At 40.9% G+C, this 18,038-nt stretch overlaps 1 protein-coding gene across 1 annotated transcript in view; it reads left to right on the plus strand.

Moving 5' to 3' along the window:
- Positions 1-1,361: 1,361 nt before the first annotated feature.
- WDFY2 (WD repeat and FYVE domain containing 2) overlaps positions 1,362-18,038 on the plus strand; it is a 221,229-nt gene continuing 204,552 nt past the window's right edge. Inside the window, exon 1 of the mRNA XM_070409110.1 lies at positions 1,362-1,699. Within this exon, the coding sequence (XP_070265211.1) occupies positions 1,563-1,699 (137 nt within the window). The 5' untranslated portion in view covers positions 1,362-1,562. The remainder of the gene's footprint in view (positions 1,700-18,038) is intronic.

Consider the following 18,038-nt stretch of genomic DNA (forward strand, 5'->3'; position numbering starts at 1 on the left):
AGTAGTTCGTCCCAGACAAGCTCCCTGAACCTGTCCCCAAGGACCCCATTTCTCTGACTTCTTAGTGGGCCAAAGTAGACCAGCCTAGGTTCATTTCCCCAGCCCTTTGTTTCACTGTTCCCAGCTTTAATAAATGTCCTCTAAAATTCACCTGGATTCCTTGTGAAAATTTTCCTGCACCAAGTCAAGAACCCACACACTACCCGCTGCCTTAGGCAGACCTGGTCAGGGCCAGGTCCCCTTTCTGGTAACATAATCACAATAACTCCATTGTCTCTGGAGCAAGCTAGAAAGGCTGGATTGCTAAGGAATGGAAAGGAGTCAGAACCAGGAGCATGGGGCCTGGGGTCAAATTTGGAGGTGGGGGTGGAGGGGGCTATAGTCCTAACTTGGGAGCTAAAGGAACCTTAGGCTAGTAACCACCTATATAGTTGGTTGACACTACATACGATCTCTAAACTCCCTCAAAGACACTTACATGAGAGATTCTCTTCTTTCCTCACCCCTAGATTACACTATTAGGGGCAGCGGCCTGAACCAAGGGCATAGGATAGCCTGTTCAGCCCCAGCTGTCCATCAGTTCCCTGCATTTAGAGGTCAGTCCTGGCCGCAACTCGGCCAATGGCCAGGGAGGCTACTGAGCTCCCCAGGCCAGGAGCGCAGAGAAGTGGGCAATAGGTCACTTAAAGCCAAGGGAGAGAAGGCCCCGAGAAACTACAACTCCCAGGAGCCCATGCAGTGTCACTCGGTGGCCTGGGCCCAGTGCGTGTAGAGAGGTCAGCCGCCTCCCGCCGTACTTTACGAAAGCCGCTCGGGACAGGTAATCTGTGCGCATGCTTAGTCACGTCGCAACTAGTTCTTCTTTCCCTCCAGCGGGCTGCTTCTTTTTCCGGCCTCGCCCCGGAGCGCTCTTCCTCTCCCCACCCTCCGCCCTCTTTAGAAGGATTTTGGGGCGGGAGGGGGCAGGCCTCTGGCAAGCGCGTTCCCAGGGGTGTGGACCTGCGCGTTCACAGGAGGGGACTAAACACTGGGTGTGGATGGTGGCGAGGATCAGAGGAAACCGCAGAGCACAGAAGGCGCATGCGTTCTGGGGAAATGTGCTGCGAGGCTTTGGGAATTGCAGAGGGGCGGGGCGGGCGGGCGGAAATGGGCAAGCGGGAAGACGCACGCGCATTGGGCGCCGGCGCCCGCCCCTTTTAAGGTTTCCTCCCCTCTTCGTCCTCCTTCACCGCCCTCCGGAAGTGCACCATCCAGCCTGGGCCGGACCGGCGGCCACACCCTGCGGCAGGCCCCGCCCTTTCCCGGCTCCGCCCCCAGCTCTCCGCCCCCTCCGCTGGTGGTGGCGCTGGGTGGCTGCGCTGGTCCTGGTGGTTTCGGGGCTCCTAACCGGGAGCGCAGAGTCGTTCCCTGAGGCGGCGGCCAGGCTATGATCGCGGGTCCCCGGCGTCCCGCTCGGGCCAACCAGAGTCCTTGTTTCAGCGTGTGCCTCTGGCCGAGCGCTCTCCTCACCACGGTCCCCCTGCGCGTTTGGCAGCGGCGCTCCCGGCGCGCCCCCTCCTCTGATGGCGGCGGAGATCCAGCCCAAGCCGCTGACCCGCAAGCCGATCCTGCTGCAGCGGGTCGAGGGCTCCCAGGAGGTGGTGAATATGGCTGTGCTCGTTCCCAAGGAGGAGGGCGTCATCAGCGTCTCGGAGGACAGGTACGGACCTCTGCCCCTCGGCCGAGGAGGGGTGGGACAGGTCGGCGGCCCCCTAACCCGCGTTGGGGGCTGTACCTCATGGTCGGCACAAGTGTAGACATGCTCCCTCAAGTTTTTATTATAATGCGCATCCTGGTGAGGCCGGTGTCCAGCTGCGCGCCGCCGCTGCGTGGCTCGGGGAAGCGGAGCTCGGACAGGGGCGTGATCTCTGGGCTTCCCAGGGGCCGGGTGACGCCGGCCGGCGCCAGGGTGGCCCTCGGGCTAACGGTATGCGGGCCACTGGACCTTGGTCCAGCTCTGAGGACCGGAGTGGGAGAGGAAGGAGCCGCCGGACCCTGCAGGTGTGTGCGCGAGGAGGATGCCCCCGGCTGCCTCTGCGAAAATAACTGAGGGTTTTGAGTGCTCTGGTACAGTTCTTAGGGCTCCAAACGGAGAAAGCAAATGCCACTCTTCTCCCGGACATTCCCACCGAATCCACATCTACTAGACACCTTAAACTGAATCAATGAGTATTCAAGTTGTGAAAAGAGTACTTTGGGCTTCTGGCCAAAGGAAAAGTGCCTGTCCAAAGAAGCGCCTTCTCTCCTTTGCCTTCCTTTTCAGAACTTGCAAGGGACCAGTGCTGCAAATAGCTCTTGAGTTCCTTCCCTTTGCTTGCTTCCTTTCTTTTTTTGCTTTAATTTTGCTTAATTTGCAGAAGTGGAGGCATTTGTTCTGCCTTTGATGTGCTCCCTTATTTGTCAGGCAAAAGGGTTTTTTATTTAATTTAATGTCTGTTAATAGGCAGATATTAGGTTGATGAAGCTAATGTTCATAGGAATGCTGCTTGAATCTAGTAGTTATGGTATTTTCTGAAATTGTTTTGATAATGTCAACTAGTATTTTAAAAAGTTTAACACTGTAGAGGTATATGACAAGGGGCTTTAACATGAAAACAGTAGGTTTTCTTAATGTAAGTTCAAATTATGCTGAGGTAGAGAATACCCTAAAATTGTAGGCAGAGGTAAAGCAACAAAGTTTACTGTCTTTATAGTCATTTTAGCACTTTATTTACAATGTAGCCACAAAAAATTTTCCTGTTAGGTCTATTCATATCATAGGTTCTTCAGTATAACCAGGATGAATACACTGTGCTTGTCTACATCATACTGCAAACAAATGGCCAAATGGATTTATTTTCTGTGCAGATCCAATGAGAAAGATTGTAAACATATATCAATTGCAAGCAGTGTGCAATAAACAGAAGAAATTCATGGCTGAAATGGAATACATGGATGTAGAAACCTTTTGAAATTCACAAAGAAGTCTTATGAGTGTTTAATTTTTCAATAGAGGCACAATTCTATTAAAGAGATTGCTTCTGGACCTAGAAAGTCTTTTGTTACAAAATTGTTTCTAAAGGAATATAGGATAGACTTCATTTTCTCCAGTCTGTAACTACTAGAGATGAAGCTGTCAACCTGACTGCTGTTAGGAAATTCGTAAGTAAGTTGGCTGAATCAAGTAAAAGGAGAAAGGTAGTTAAATCTAAGTTCCTTTAATATTAGTTTTGAAACTTTTTGCTTTGGTTGATGGTTTGGGCATAGAGGTAGGCTTTCAGTCTTTTTTTTTTTTTTTAAACTTCAGAGGGATCTTAGAGGTTATTTGCTCTAACAACTTATTTTACATATGAGAAAATTTAGGCCAGAGAATTTACCTGCCCAAATTCATGTAGCTGGTGGTAGAGCCAAGCCTAGCTCCTAAGTCAACCTGATTCCCATATCAGTGTGTTTATCTTGATGGAAAAAGCTTTAGTAGGGTGCATTCAAAGTATTTGGAGAAGCTGAAGTATCCTATATGAAAGAAACTTAAAGATAAATTACATTTGATTATAGAAGAAAAGCAATGTGATTTTTAGCTATATATTACCTTAATATTCACTTTCCTAATTTACAATGTAAGTAATAGAATTTATTTTATTACAGAGTTACTATTAAATATAAAGCCCATTCATAAATCCAGGATTATTCTTTATGTATATTTTATTATTACTCAGATCCAGAAGTCTGTATTTCTGTACTCACACATGAAAATAACTATGTTATTTAGAGCTCAGGTTTTTTAAAAAAAATATTTTTATTGATTTCAGAGAGGAAGGGAGAGGGAGAGACTGAAGCATCAATGATGAGAGAGAATCATGGATTAGCTGCCTCCTGCACACCTCGTACTGGGGATCGAGCCCGAATCCCGGGCCTGTGCCCTTGACCAGAATCGAACCTGGGACCTTTTGGTCCGCAGGCTGACATAGAGCTCAGTTTTGATTATGGTCTTCATGAAAGGAGATTGATCTGTATTCTTGCTTTTCAAAATCTAATATCACTGTCACTAAAGATATGAAGATAGAATATTGATTTTTATCTAAACCTGCAAAACCATTTTCATTAACTGCTGCAGCCAGAAACTGGTTGTTTCATTCCCAAACTGTAAGGTTAAGACACAGATAATGTCCCATTCCTAAGTGGCAGTGTCTCATAACCCATAAGTTCTTTTGAAACCCTGGTTTCCTTTTTGACTTCAGACTCCTGATAGCCTTTATCTATACCTTTGAAAACATTTAACATTTTTCTATTTTAAATAGTATTATAGGTACTTGTCCATTATCTTCTCCATAAATTCCCTAAGGTGCTATGTGCATTTTTTTTTTTTAAAGAAAAATTGATTCTTTAATAATCAATGCTAGGAAAACCAGTTAGTCATTTGGATAAAAAAAATAAAGCTCAATGTCCGGGGGAGAGAACCAAGATGGTGGCATAGGTAAACACCTGTACTTGCTGCCTCTCACAACCATATCAAAACTACAACTAAAAGATAAAACAACAATCATCCAAAACCATGGGAAAGCTGGTTGAGTGGAAGCTCCACAACTAGAAGGAAAGAAAAAAGTGCATTGAGACTGGTAGGAGGTGTGGAGGTGCGGAGGTGCGTGCGAAAAGGATATGAAAAAGGACCAATCAGAAATTAAGCAAGCATACAGTGACTGAAATAAAGAATAATATACAGAAATTCAAAAGTAGACTAGAGGATCCCAAGAATCAAGTCAAAGATTTGAAATACGAAGAAGCAAAAAACACCCACTGGAAAGAGCAAAAAGAAAAAAGAATCCAAAAATATCAAGATAGTGTAAGGAGCCTCTGGGACAACTTCAGGTGTACCAACATCCGAATTATGGGAGTGCCAGAAGAAGAGAGAGAACAAGATATTGAAAATCTATTTGAAAAAATACTGACAGAAAACTTCCCCTACCTGGTGAAATAAATAGACTTAAAGTCCAGGAAGTGCAGAGAACCCCAAACAAGAGGAATCCAAAGAGGACCACACCAAGACACATCATAATTAAAATGCCAAGAGCAAAAGACAAAGAGAGAATCTTAAAAGCAGCAAGAGAAAGACAGTCAGTTACCTACAAGGGAGTACCCATACGACTGTCAACTGATTCCTCAACAGAAATGATGCAGGCCAGAAGGGAGTGCAAGAAATATTCAAAGTGATGAATAGCAAGAACCTATAACCAAGATTACTCTATCCAGCAAAGCTATCATTTAGAATTGAAGGTCAGATAAAGAGCTTCACAGACAAGAAAAAGCTAAAGGAGTTCATCACCACCAAACCATTATTCTATGAAATGCTGAAAGGTATTCTTTAAGAAGAGGAAGAAGAAGAAAAAGGTAAAGATAAAAATTATGAACAACAAATACACATCTATCAACAAGTGAATCTAAAAATCAAGTGAATAAATAATCTGATGAACAGTATAAACTGGTGAATATAATAGAATCAGGGGCATAGAAAGGGAGTGGACTGACAATTCTCAAGGGGAGGGGTGTGTGGGGGGTGCAGGAAAAGATTGGACAAAAATCTTACACCTATGGACGAGGACAGTGTGTGGGGGATAAGGGCATGGGGTGGGGTGGGAACCAGGTGGAGGGGAGCTATGGGGGGCGGGGGGGGGGGGGGGAGGAACATCAGTAATAATCTGAACAATAAAAATGTATTAAAAAAAAAAAAAGCTCAATGTCATCCTTAATTCTTAATCTGTATTCCAGATGGTACAATTGCCTAAAGGTAAAAATTGCATAAAAATGCTAGAAAAAAACATGGGTAACTTTGACAATGAATCATGGAGATATTTCTAAGTTTATTTTCCAGCTTCTTTTTGGACTGTCTTTTCTGAGTGAGCACCATTTTAACATTTCTTGCATAGGAGCTTCCTCCTTGACATCTTGGTTCAAATTTGGTTAAGACTGATGTCTTGTCTGCAGCTTACCACAGGCTCCCTTGTCCAGTGGCAGCTTCTTCTCCAAGTGTTGAAGGAAGGAGAGATTTCTCCTGGTAGGATCCAGCCCCCCCAGACCTTTATCTTTGTAAATTCTTTATAGGCATATCTTAATACAGTTCAACAGTCTTAGCATTCATACAGAGAGTTTTTAATAACTCTAGATAGTTAGTATTAGACAATTATAAGAAATTATTCCTTTACCAGGAGTCTATACCCATGCAATAGGTAAAAGGGTTTTGTTTTTTTTTTTAATCTCAATATAAGGAGATGTGCTAAATGAAAACAAGTACAAACATTGTCCTCTGGGGTTGTCCTCTGTTTGTGGTGGTTAGAGAGAGGAGCTCTGCTGATCTCTCCATAGCTCCTGCTGGGTAGCCTCAGGCAGAGGCTAAATTAGCACCTCCTTAGATCCAAGAGCCAGTGTACCCAGTGGTCAGAGTGGGACCATCCAGATTACAACTCCTCAGATCCATAAGGGACACACTCAGGGGGTAGACTCACTGAGCACCAAAGCCCCACTGAAGCAAGTCTTGCCCCATAAGGGTGTCTCCAGCACAGAAGTTCTCCCACTGTAGACACAGCTGATTCTCACAGCCAATTGGCCTGGAGGTCAATTCCTCCCAGTGATACCTACAACAATCAAGGCTTAACTACAACAAGACTGTGCACAAAGCCCACAAAGGGGTGCACCAAGAGTGTCCACCTCAGGTAATTGGGGAGGCTGAGCCACTGGGCCCTATAGGACACCTAGCACAGAAAGCCACTCTATCAACACAGGGAAGCAGCCAAAATGCGGAGACAAAGAAACAGATCACAAATGACAGAAATGGAGGAAAGCAAACTACTGGATATGGAGTTCAAAACCACGGTTATAAGGTTTTTCAAGAATTTTCTAGAAACCGCCGATAAATTTGGTGAGACCCTTGAGGATATGAAAAAGGACCAACTAGAAATTAAGCATACACTGACTGAGATAAAGAATAATATACAGACTTCCAACAGCAGACTAAGAGGATCCCAAGAATCAAGTCAAAGATTTGAAGTATGAAGAAGCAAAAAATACCCAACCGGAAAAGCAAAAAGATAAAGGAATTCAAAAATATCAAGATAGTGTAAGGAGCCTCTGGGACAACTTCAAGCTTACCAACATCCGAATTATAGGGGTGCCAGAAGAAGAGAGAGAGCAAGATATTGAAAACCTATTTGAAGAAATAATGACAGAAAACTTCCCCTACCTGGTGAAAGAAATAAGACTTACAAGCACAGAAAGCGCAGAGAACCCCAAACAAAAGGAATCCAAAGAGGACCACACCAAGACACATCATAATTAAAATGCCAGGGGCAAAAGACAAAGAGAGACTCTTAAAAGCAGCAAGAGAAAAAAAGTCAGTTACCTACAAGGGAGTACCCGTACGACTGTCAGCTGATTTCTCAACAGAAACTATGCAGGCCAAAAGAGAGTGGCAAGAAATATTCAAAGTGATGAACAGCAAGAACCTATAACAAAGATTACTCTACCCAGCAAAGCTATCATTTAGAATCGAAGGTCAGATAAAGAGCTTCACAGACAAGAAAAAGCTAAAGGAGTTCATCACCACCAAACCAGTATTATATGAAATACTTAAGGGTATTCTTTAAGAAGAGGAAGAAGAAGAAAACGGTAAAGATAAAAATTATGAACAACAATGTGACAACAAATACATATCTATCAACAAGTGAATCTAAAAATCAAGTGAATAAAAAAATCTGATGAACAGAGTAAACTGTTGAATATAATAGAATCAGGGGCATAGAAAGGGAGTGGACTGACAATTCTCTGGGGGGAAAGGGGTGTGGGGGGTGGGGGAAGAGACTGGACAAAAATCGTACACCTATGGATGAGGACAGTGGGGCCTGGTAAGGGCAGAGGGTGGGGTGGGAACTGGGTGGAGGGGAGTTATGGGGGGAAAAAAGAGGAACAACTGTAATAATCTGAACAATAAAGATTTATTTTTTTTAAAAAAAGAGAGTATACTCAGGAGCCAGTCTGCTTGAATTCAGAATCCAGCTGTGTGTCATACTTTGAAGAATCTGGAACATTATTATCTCCAGATGAATAACTATAATAGCGAAAATTCACAAAACCTCTGGGTGCAATAATTTGGAATTCTTTTTTGGATAAAAGGCCCTGAGGATGTGGTGGTAGGCTATAGGGAAGGAGACTCTGGGGAACTACCCTCCTTATATTCCGGCCATATTCAGTACCAATTTATGCAACATGGCTGTACTCTGCAAGCCTTGAAGGCAGGCAGAACCTGCAGGTAAAAGGGAGTGAGATTTTTTTTCCCTCCTATAAATTGATCTGATCCCCAGTGCTAAGCACAAAGGAGATAGGCAATATATGTCCATTGAATGAAATTAAACACCGGCTGATTAATCATCTGTTTGGAATGGGATTCCAAAGGAGAATGCCACAATTAGCCTAGGAATTCCCTAATGCAAAAAAAGTAACTTTCCTTGTGCAACTTTAATAAGCACTCTGACTAACTTTTATTTTTAAGGTCAGGGGGCATCCTCATTCAAACATTTCATTTAGTCATTAGTAAAAATTAACTCAGTGGTGTAATAAACTAGCAAATAGGACCAAAAAGGAAAAAAAAAGTCATCTACTTGTCTCCTGGCAGGGAGTGCTGCAGTGTGCCGTGTGCCTTTAATTTAACGATTCTTAGAAAAGAACTGGGACTGGGAGTCTGATTTAGCTGTATACTACATTGACCTTGGACATTTCCTAGGGCATCTCATCACTCTAAGCCTCAGTTTCTTCATCTAACAAAGGAGGGCATAGCATTTCTTAGCTGTGACTCTGTCACTGTGATTTGTTCACATAATGACTAGGTAAGTGTAATGTCTCTGCATCACATCATCCTAAAACCTCAAGTGGAGAAAAGTGCACAGAGGGCAGAAGTGGTGCGCACTTTGTGAGGCAATTGTAAGATGTATTCCTGAGCCTTGGGATGGCAGCAGTTGTTTATTCCTGGATGAAATATTGAAGAGGTGTTTGTTTTGTATTGGTACCTGATACCTGGTTGAACTGGATTCACTACATTTCTACTTCTTGATGAATCCTTTTGTTTCAAATACTGAGTGGTTTAGCTCTGGGTTGTTTGCAGGCCCCCAAGTATGGCCTGGAATGCTTTTGAAACTTTTTTGATCACAAATCATAGTGAGAAAGTATTTAGCATTGCTACCCAAGACACACACTTTGAATATACACACATATATAACTGAAACAAAAGTTACATAAAATGGTATCTTTTTAAAAAAATCCTCACCCAAGGATATGTTTTTAATTGGTGAGAGGGAGAGAGAGAAACATAGATCATTGATCTGTTGCCTCCCAAATGCACCCCAAGCCGGGATCAAACCCACAACCTAGGTATGTGCCCTGACCGAGAATCCAACCTGAAAGCTTCTAGTGTACCTGATGATACTCTAACCAACTGAGCCACTAAAATGCCATCTTTTTAATAGGAGCTGCATTGCTGGTCTTTTCTGTTCTATTGTAGCCTTTTAGAAATTCTGGCTGTAATTCATTCAGTGGATTTGATGACATGTAATGGGTTGAGAATAATAGTTTTAAATACAGTATGTTAGAGCAGCGATTTTCAACTAGTGTGCTTCAAGAGTTTTTAAAACATGCAATACCTACTATTTAGTCAGGGGCACTGACCTCTTTTTCCTTAGATTGTCAAGTAAAAAAAAAAAATGCTATCAGCCAGCACAATAATAGCAATCTGATGTGAATGAATCAAAATTATAGGTATTTTTTTTTTGTCAGATCGGCAAAAAATAGAATGTATTTTTGGTGAGCCACAATTTTAGTAATTAGTTTATGTGTGCCATGAGATGAAACAGGTTGAAATTGCTGCCTTAGAGAAACTGTCAAAGTTTTGTACCCTCTTTCTCTCTGTTTGTAATTTTAGTGTTCTAAAAGATGGAACTGCAGTTTAACTTAGGGACCCTCACCCCATCCAGCCTGACCTACCCCTTGCCTTTCTGTATTCCCACTGGGATCATCATAAAATTGACCTTGTCTCACCAGAAGGCTCCAAGTCAGAAGAAAATAAGATAAGTTCTTTCAGCCCAGAGTCAGAGAGAGTTCAGAAAAAAAACAGGGAGTGCACGTGTTTTGGCTTCCTGTGTTCATTTATTACTGAGTTAGGACTCAGAAATGATGTCTCATCTAAGTTATAAATGTCAGTTGTTAACCTCTCTGTAAAACTATATTTTTAGGTTGGGCAGATTTACCTATAATATGGAGCTGTTTAGGGATTTTGATCATTTTCCATTAGTTATTAAAGGTTTTAAAAATATATTTGTATTGCTTTTTAGAAAGAGAGGAAGGGAGAGGAATAGAGAGATAGAAATATCAATGACAGAAACATCGAAAGGCTGCCTCCTACATGCCCCCTTCTGGGGATTAAGCCTGAAACCTGGGCATTGTGCCCTGACCTGGAATCTACTAAGTAACCTCTTGGTTTATGGGTCAATAATGCTCAACCACTTAGCCGCACCGGCCAGGCTAGTTATTAAATATTTCTAGCTTTCCAATTTCTGAGGATCAGCTTATATCTTCAGTAATCATAACAGTAATCCTCAGGTATGTTTACATTTTAAATAAAGATAATATAACCATAATAAAGAATAATTGCTTATTAACCACTTAGCACAATGACTAATTGTACTTTTATATTCTTGCCCGCACTTAAAATCGAGCCACCAACTATCTAATCTTTAACTATCATTTTGAGAAGTGGTGTATTTTCCTTTTCCTCAGGAAAAGGAAACATTGTATTTATCTAATGTTTGTGCTGTTATGAACTTGGCCCTGGATTTTCCATCATGAACAAAGCAGCCCTCTCTCAAGGTGCTGATAATGTGGTAGGTACACAGTAATTTATCTGTCGCTTATTTTTGGCTATTTACATTATTTCCAGTTTTGTAAATGTTATAATGAACATTGTTGTGCATATAGATGTTTTCCCCCCTGATTTTTAGATTATTTCTTCAGGAAAAATTGTAAGAATATTGCCGTATTGCTTTTAAAAAGGTTTGTGGCACATATAATATTTACAGTGACATATGAGAATATGAGTTTTGCCACATCTGACCAGCCATGGTTATTATTATTTAAAAATTCTTCTTTAGAATTTACTTGATAGTGGCACTTCATTGATGTTTAATATGTACGTTTTGATTAACTAGTGAATAGTTTCCTATTTACTTGTTATTTTTCCTTTTGTGAATTGTTTTTTTCTGTCCTTTGCCCATTTTATCCATTGAATTCTCTTGGCTCTTTGAACAATTTCTTGTATATACATTTCATACATATAGTAAGGATGTTAACACTACATCTGTTAAAATCCAGGTAAAGTCTTATACTCCATTGTTTGTCTATATATATATATATATATATATATATATATATATTTATATATAATATTTACTTTTTAATTTAACTATCCACCCTTTTTAAATGGAAAATTTTCCATCATTTTTTAAAAAGTAAGTCTTTACCCAGAGATTCATTGAATGTTTATATTTCTTTCATCTTAGTTATGTAATTTGGTGAAAAAACTTGTTGATTTATTTGGACTGTATTTTACTGGATGGTGTAAATGGAAGATTCTAATGATTTTTTAAAAAATTTACTGTTGAATTACTTCAAAATCATTTATTGAATGGTCCTTATGCTTTGTATTTATTTGTAAAATTACCTTAATCAAAACATTAAATTCTCATAATCAACAGGGCCTACTGTGGATTCTGTTATGTTTTGAGGACTTTGCTTTTTTAAATACTAGTTCCATATTTTTAATTATTATAGCTAATGAGTTGTTCTTGACTGCTTGCCGTTTTGTGTCTATAATAATAGCCTGAATCTCTCTGGCCAGGTCAGTGAGTTAATGGGAGAGGAATCACTTGACTCCAGATGATTGGCTCTTTCCCACACTTTAGAATTTCAGAGTCTCAGTTTCTGCACCTGTAAATTGGGAATAATGTTTCTTCCTAGGGTTGTTGGGAGGTTTACATGAGATGATATTCCTGCATTACCTGGCATTGTTCTTGGAGCATATATGTTCAGTAGAAGTTTTATTTTTTGTTTATGACATCACCAAGCCTCTCAGTAGGCAAATTTTTTTTTCTGTTGCTGTGGTTCCATAAGGCTGGACTGTTTTAAGAATCTACCTTAGGTACACAAAGGGGGGGGCTGTTGAATTTTTTGGTCATTTGCTTTTGTATAGTTCTGAGCCCCCTTAGTTCTCTGGATATATAAGGGTGGGGTTACTCTGTCATGTTTTTACTGCCACTTCTGAAACGTACCCTGTGAGAGCCAGTGGTCAGGAGAGGTGTATAGCAGGTGGGTGCTTTGTTCTCCTTTGTAGGCTTTTATCTCTCTCTCCATTTGCCACCTTGTCTTGCAATGTGTGTCCATTGTCCTCACTAGTTTGCTGGAGGGCAGGACTGTGTCTTCCATAGGGAATATGTTGGGGTAGGGATGAAATTCTAATTAAGCCATGCTCAACTGGAAGCCTGGGCTTTATAAACTAGCAACTAATGGGCCAAAGTCCCTCTGGAACAGATTTTGTCCATACACAATGTTTTTAGAAGTTTGAATGAATGGCCAAGGTTTAAAACTCTGGATTTCTCATGAAAGTCCTTTCTTATACTAGTATATGTGGAAAAGTGAGGTTAAAGCTGGTGGTAAATATTGGATGGATTTGTTAAGAAAATGGATCAAAATTTTGAAACAGTTATTTGAAAAGCTAGGAGAGTGCCACAATTTGAGAATTAAATAACCATAATATAAAAGAAATACGTGTTTTTTTAAAATCCTCCCTGAGGAAATTTTTTCCATTGATTTTCAGAGAGAGTGGAAAGGAGAGAGAAAGAGAAAGGGGAGAGAAAGAAAACATCAGTGTGAGAGAGACACATCGTTTGGTTGCCTTCTATATGAGTCCCCACCATAGCCAGGGATCAAACCTGCAACTCAGGTATGTGCCCTTGCTTGGGAATCGAACCTGTGACCCTTCAGTGCCCAGGCTGATGCTCTAACCACTGAACCATGCCAGCCAGGGTGAAACAAGGTTTTAAGGTTAAGAAAAAAGTTAGCTACTTGGTAGTTTATTTCCCATAGGGAATAATTAATTCATATATCACAGCTGAAGTTTTGAATGTTTGAATGCAAAATCTCAGGTAAAGTAGTTAGATACTTAGAGTTACATTTAAAAAATAATTACACTTGTTTTTAAGGTGATAGTACATGCCTATATAAAAATCAGGAGACTATCCTGAGAAGAGTTAAGCTCCCTCCCACTTGTGGGTTTAAAGATTTTGTGAAAGGAAAACTGATAGGATTTGCACATGCTCTGACAGTGCAAATCTGATATGGATCTCTGTGGGCACTTCTGCTTTAGCAACTATAAACTTTTACTTGTAGAACTGCTCTGGGGATTAGCATGTGGCTGCTTCTTCCTCCTTCAGCACACTTTTCATGTATTTATCAAAACACTTCCTCACATGCATAGAAAATTTTTATTTGTTTTTACGTTGTGGTCTCCTCATCCCTGTTTCTCAAGGCCTCTAGCTCAGGACTTGGAACATAATAGGCAAAACTGGAGCAGTAGAATTTTGTGTTATGTGTTAGTTCACAGTGAGGGAGAGGGTCACTGCAAACAAGTCACTTTCTAATAATGTGTAATGGTGGAGTCTCTTAGGTTTTCTTGGTGCTGTGAGCAGAAACCAGCTCTGGCGTTTCCTGGGAGGAAGCTTAAGTATCTTGCAGAATACAAGGACAGACATGCATTTGGGCCTTAGGAATAGAACTGAAAATTGGAGCATATGAAGAATTAGGAAGTTCCCTCTCCTCATGGTTTTCTCTGTTTCATTCTTCTCTCTTGCTCACACTGGCTTCCTGTGTTTCTTATTTAGTCCACATGGCAGAACATGGCTGCCAGCTGCTTCTGAATTTTACCTGTTACAATCTAGATAGGCAGGGAGAGATTAACATCAGGCTCCCAGTCCCAGATGTAGCCAGGGTCAGCTGTTCACTCAGATTGTGGCGAAAAGTGTGGTCATGTTACAGGAATATGGCAATCACTATTAAGCCTGTGTATGGGGGGGAGAGAGGGTAAGTCTCAGGAAATAGATGAAGGTTAACAATTCAGCATGTGGCCACTGGGTGGTGTGGGCATGAGATGAGCCGATGCCCTTGTAGCTTGGTGTGTTGGTTATTGCTCTAGTAGCAGCAGAATAATGAGCACTGACTCTTGCTTTTCTCATGACTTTTATTGCCCTGTTCTCTTTGAAATCTGTTCATATAGCACTTGACATATTTCAGATAATCATTTTTTCCTCATTTGCTGATTTGACATGTTGACTTCTATTTTTCTTTAGTAAATATAAAGTGAGGAATGGGTAGGTATTTCACAATGAAAGCTTGCTGAGCAAAAGCCATTGTGATGTGACATATTTCTGAATTAATAAGTAGAGTCCATATGGTAACAATATTTTCTAAACTCCAAATCAAAACACATGGTGAAATAAGATATTTTTTCCTGTTTAAAATAATATAATATTTAATTTAATATAATATTTAACAAGCAAATTTTAAAAGTGACATAAAACTAGATTCTTAAGCACACATGGACACAGTATGTATCCTATTTCAGAGATGAGGCTGAAAAAAATTCAAGGATATTAACAGTAAATAATAATAGCTAACATTTACTGAATGTATCCCATGCGCCAGGCACTGTGTTAAGCCTTTTATATGCCTTTTCTTATTTAATCCTCAAGAAGATTTTATGAAGCTAGTGTTTTACTCTGATTTGAAAGATGAGGGATCAGATGTATGTGCACCCTGGTTTATCTGTCTCCATAGTCCTTCCATTCATTCTCACTGTGTTACCCATCTCTCACCCTAAGAAGATATAGAAGGACCAGTATATAGCCTTCTTGGAAATCACAACAGGCTAACCTAGTTTTTCAGAGGAAAAGCTAGCTTTTCAGCTAACCAGTCAACAACTGACAATACTAATTAAGTAGAAAGAGTATAGACATCCCTTTTTACAACCTTGTGATGCCCTTTTTTTCTTTTTTACCTGCTGTAAGTATTGGTATTACAAATTTGTAGATATGACTGAGTACACTACTCAGGAAGACTGTACATTTATTGATGGACAACAGGGTCTGTGAATGAGGAAGGCCTTGTAGGCTGAGTGGGGGCATTTTTCAGTTAGGTTTAACCAAGTACAGGCTTCTTTCTCTCACCTAACAAAACATCTGGAGATAGGTGGTTTTTATCTCTTTCTATTCTGCCATCTCCAGCATGGTGGCTTTCATCCTTATGGTTGAAGATGGCTCTTTGGCTTTCAGCTTCACATCTGGTCATTACTCTTATCAAACTTATTATAACTCTTCCCCCTACACCCAACTCTGCCATTCTACTGGTATTGCAGGACTGCCTTTGCTTGGAATACATTCCCAGATTGGCCTGAATGCTGTAATCTAAATCCTGATATCTGGCATCTGTGGTTTCTTAAGTTTATGAATATAGACCTGAGACTTTATGATTAATGTATGTAAGGGCCTTGGCCATGGACCACTCTAAAGTTAATCAATTAATCTGGCAAATAGAAATATCAGAAAGTTTGTCAATTCTTGACAGCCTTTTAGAATCACCTGAAGTCATTCATTTGCTTTTCCTGTTTAGATGCCAGTTATTGTACTGCTAGAAGAATTTGTAAATACACAACCACCATGTTTTCTAAACTTGCATTATGTTTTCTACTATTTTTGTTCCAGAATATCTGGAGCATAAGTTCCCCTGTGGGAGTTTAAATTAGAGGTTTGATGAGCTAGTGATGCTTTCAGTCCTTAGGGTTGCCTGGTAGGGCTGAGAGCAGCTGGAGCCCCAGGGCTGTGTGCTTTTGGCTGGGAGAACCCCTGACTAGTTACTCAGAGTGCTGTAAAAAGGTTGGGAAGCACTTCTCTAGGGACACTCATGGCTTTTATGTTGCACGTAAAACAACCAAATCATCAAATCTGGCCATATTTTCTCAGTGACATTTTGAGTAAGATATTGAAGGATGTCTTCTTTACATTATAATGTGACTAAATTGCCCCAAATTAGTAGAATCATAGAATTGTTCATGGGCTATTGTCAAGCAGTGTCCTGTGGTAGAAAGAGTATGAGAGAAGGAATTGTAGGACCTACATTAAAACCATGCTTTTATCACTTAGTCTTCCTATGAAAATTATTTGTAAAGCTGTTAGGCGTCACAGACTCATATGGCCATAGGCACCAGAGGGAAGCAGCATGCTTTGAGAATAATAATTTACAACTGGGTGGGGTATCAGTGTCAGTAGTACAAGTGAAAGGGCGAGGGCTAGGCCCTCCACCTTGCCCCAGGGTAAAGGCTACGCCCTCCACCTTACGTCCTCCATCTTACCTTGGCCACGTGTTGGGCAAGGAGCTTCTTCACGGAAGTCTAAGACTCTGCTAGCCACACCCAGGAACGGGACATCGACTTGTGCCTGGCCAATCGGCAAAGCACAGTCCTTTCTCCTCCCTTACTCCAACCCCCCCTATATAACCGGTCTCTGGGCGGGGTTGGGCTCTCTCTCTGCTTCCTGCTGCTGTGTCGGCAAGGTGGGGGAGCTGAGCTAGCTCGAATAAAGATTCTTATGCTTTTGCATCGGATTGGATGGCTCCCTGATGTGGTTTCTTGGGAATCTTGAAATCTGGGCATAACACAAGAGGGAGTAATGGGGATTGTAGCAAACTAGAGAGGGTTTGCCTAATGGAAGAGAACAGCTGCTTCTCAACTCTTCACTGAATTTTTCAAGAACTACTAGAAATCCAGATTTTCATGTGAAACCATTGAATTTTTAGACTTAATGCAAAAATGTTTTAAAAAACCTTCCAAGCCAAGCAAAATACCAACATGGGCTGGAATCCATCCTTTGTGTTATAAACATTTCTTTCTTTTGAAAATAATGCATGGCAATTTATAATATTTATTGGCAAAGTTTCCATTTAGTAAAAGTGTTTATATTAGAGTTGCCTCCTTCATTTTGTTCCCTCAGAAATTTCTGCTTCATGTTCTTCACTGAAAGGTTGTTCTCTGAACATGTTGAGAGGAGCATCTCATTATGACCCTGCCGCTATCACATAGAAACTCTTGAAGAGAGCTCTTTTAGTAGTTAGGATCAGATTAAGTCATAACTTCTATTTAAGAAACAGATATGCACCAAAAAGCCTAAGGAAAGGGGGGTTTATAGTGAGCTTACAGGACCGAGGGAATGTGGCTGAGCCTTATGACGTCAAGGCTTGGGAATAGGAGGGACTTGAGGACCATGTAGAGCTGTATTATCTGATGTGCTAGCCATTAGCCAGGTGTGGCCATTTAAGTTTAATTAAAATGAAATAAAATTAAAAACCTTTAGTAGCTCCAGCTACATTTCAAGTGCTCAGATACCACATGTGAATAGTGGCTACCATATTAGTACAGATAAATAGAAAGTTTCCATCATTGCATAAACTTCTGTTCGGCAGTGTGGCTAGAGGAGCATGAAGTGGGAGGTCTAGTTAAAGGTTAAACTAAATGATGGTGGTGCCTGAACTGAAACATTGGTATTGGAGCACTTTGAGAAGGATTTCAGAGTTACTGAGGCAAGTTACCCTTGGGGAGGCAGCATTGTGCAGGGGTTAAGAGTGAGGATTGGGACTTCCTAATATAAGGGAGAAGATTTGACTTTAGGTGGTGGGCACACGGTGCAATATACAGATCTTATAACATCGAAACCCACACCTGGTTCATGCCGACCAATGTCACCTCAATTAATTTAATACATAAATATTTAAAAAAGAGTGAGAATTAGTGTCAGATTTGAGTCCCTGCTCTGTCATTTCTTAACTGTATATTCTTAGTCAAGTTAATTAAGGCTCCTAGACTGGCAAATGAGGATTATTGAAGCCTT

This window comes from Myotis yumanensis, unplaced genomic scaffold (assembly GCF_028538775.1).
Source record: "Myotis yumanensis isolate MYYU_CA2020_CCGP unplaced genomic scaffold, mMyoYum1.0.hap1 SCAF_3, whole genome shotgun sequence".
In the NCBI taxonomy this organism is placed as follows: domain Eukaryota; kingdom Metazoa; phylum Chordata; class Mammalia; order Chiroptera; family Vespertilionidae; genus Myotis; species Myotis yumanensis.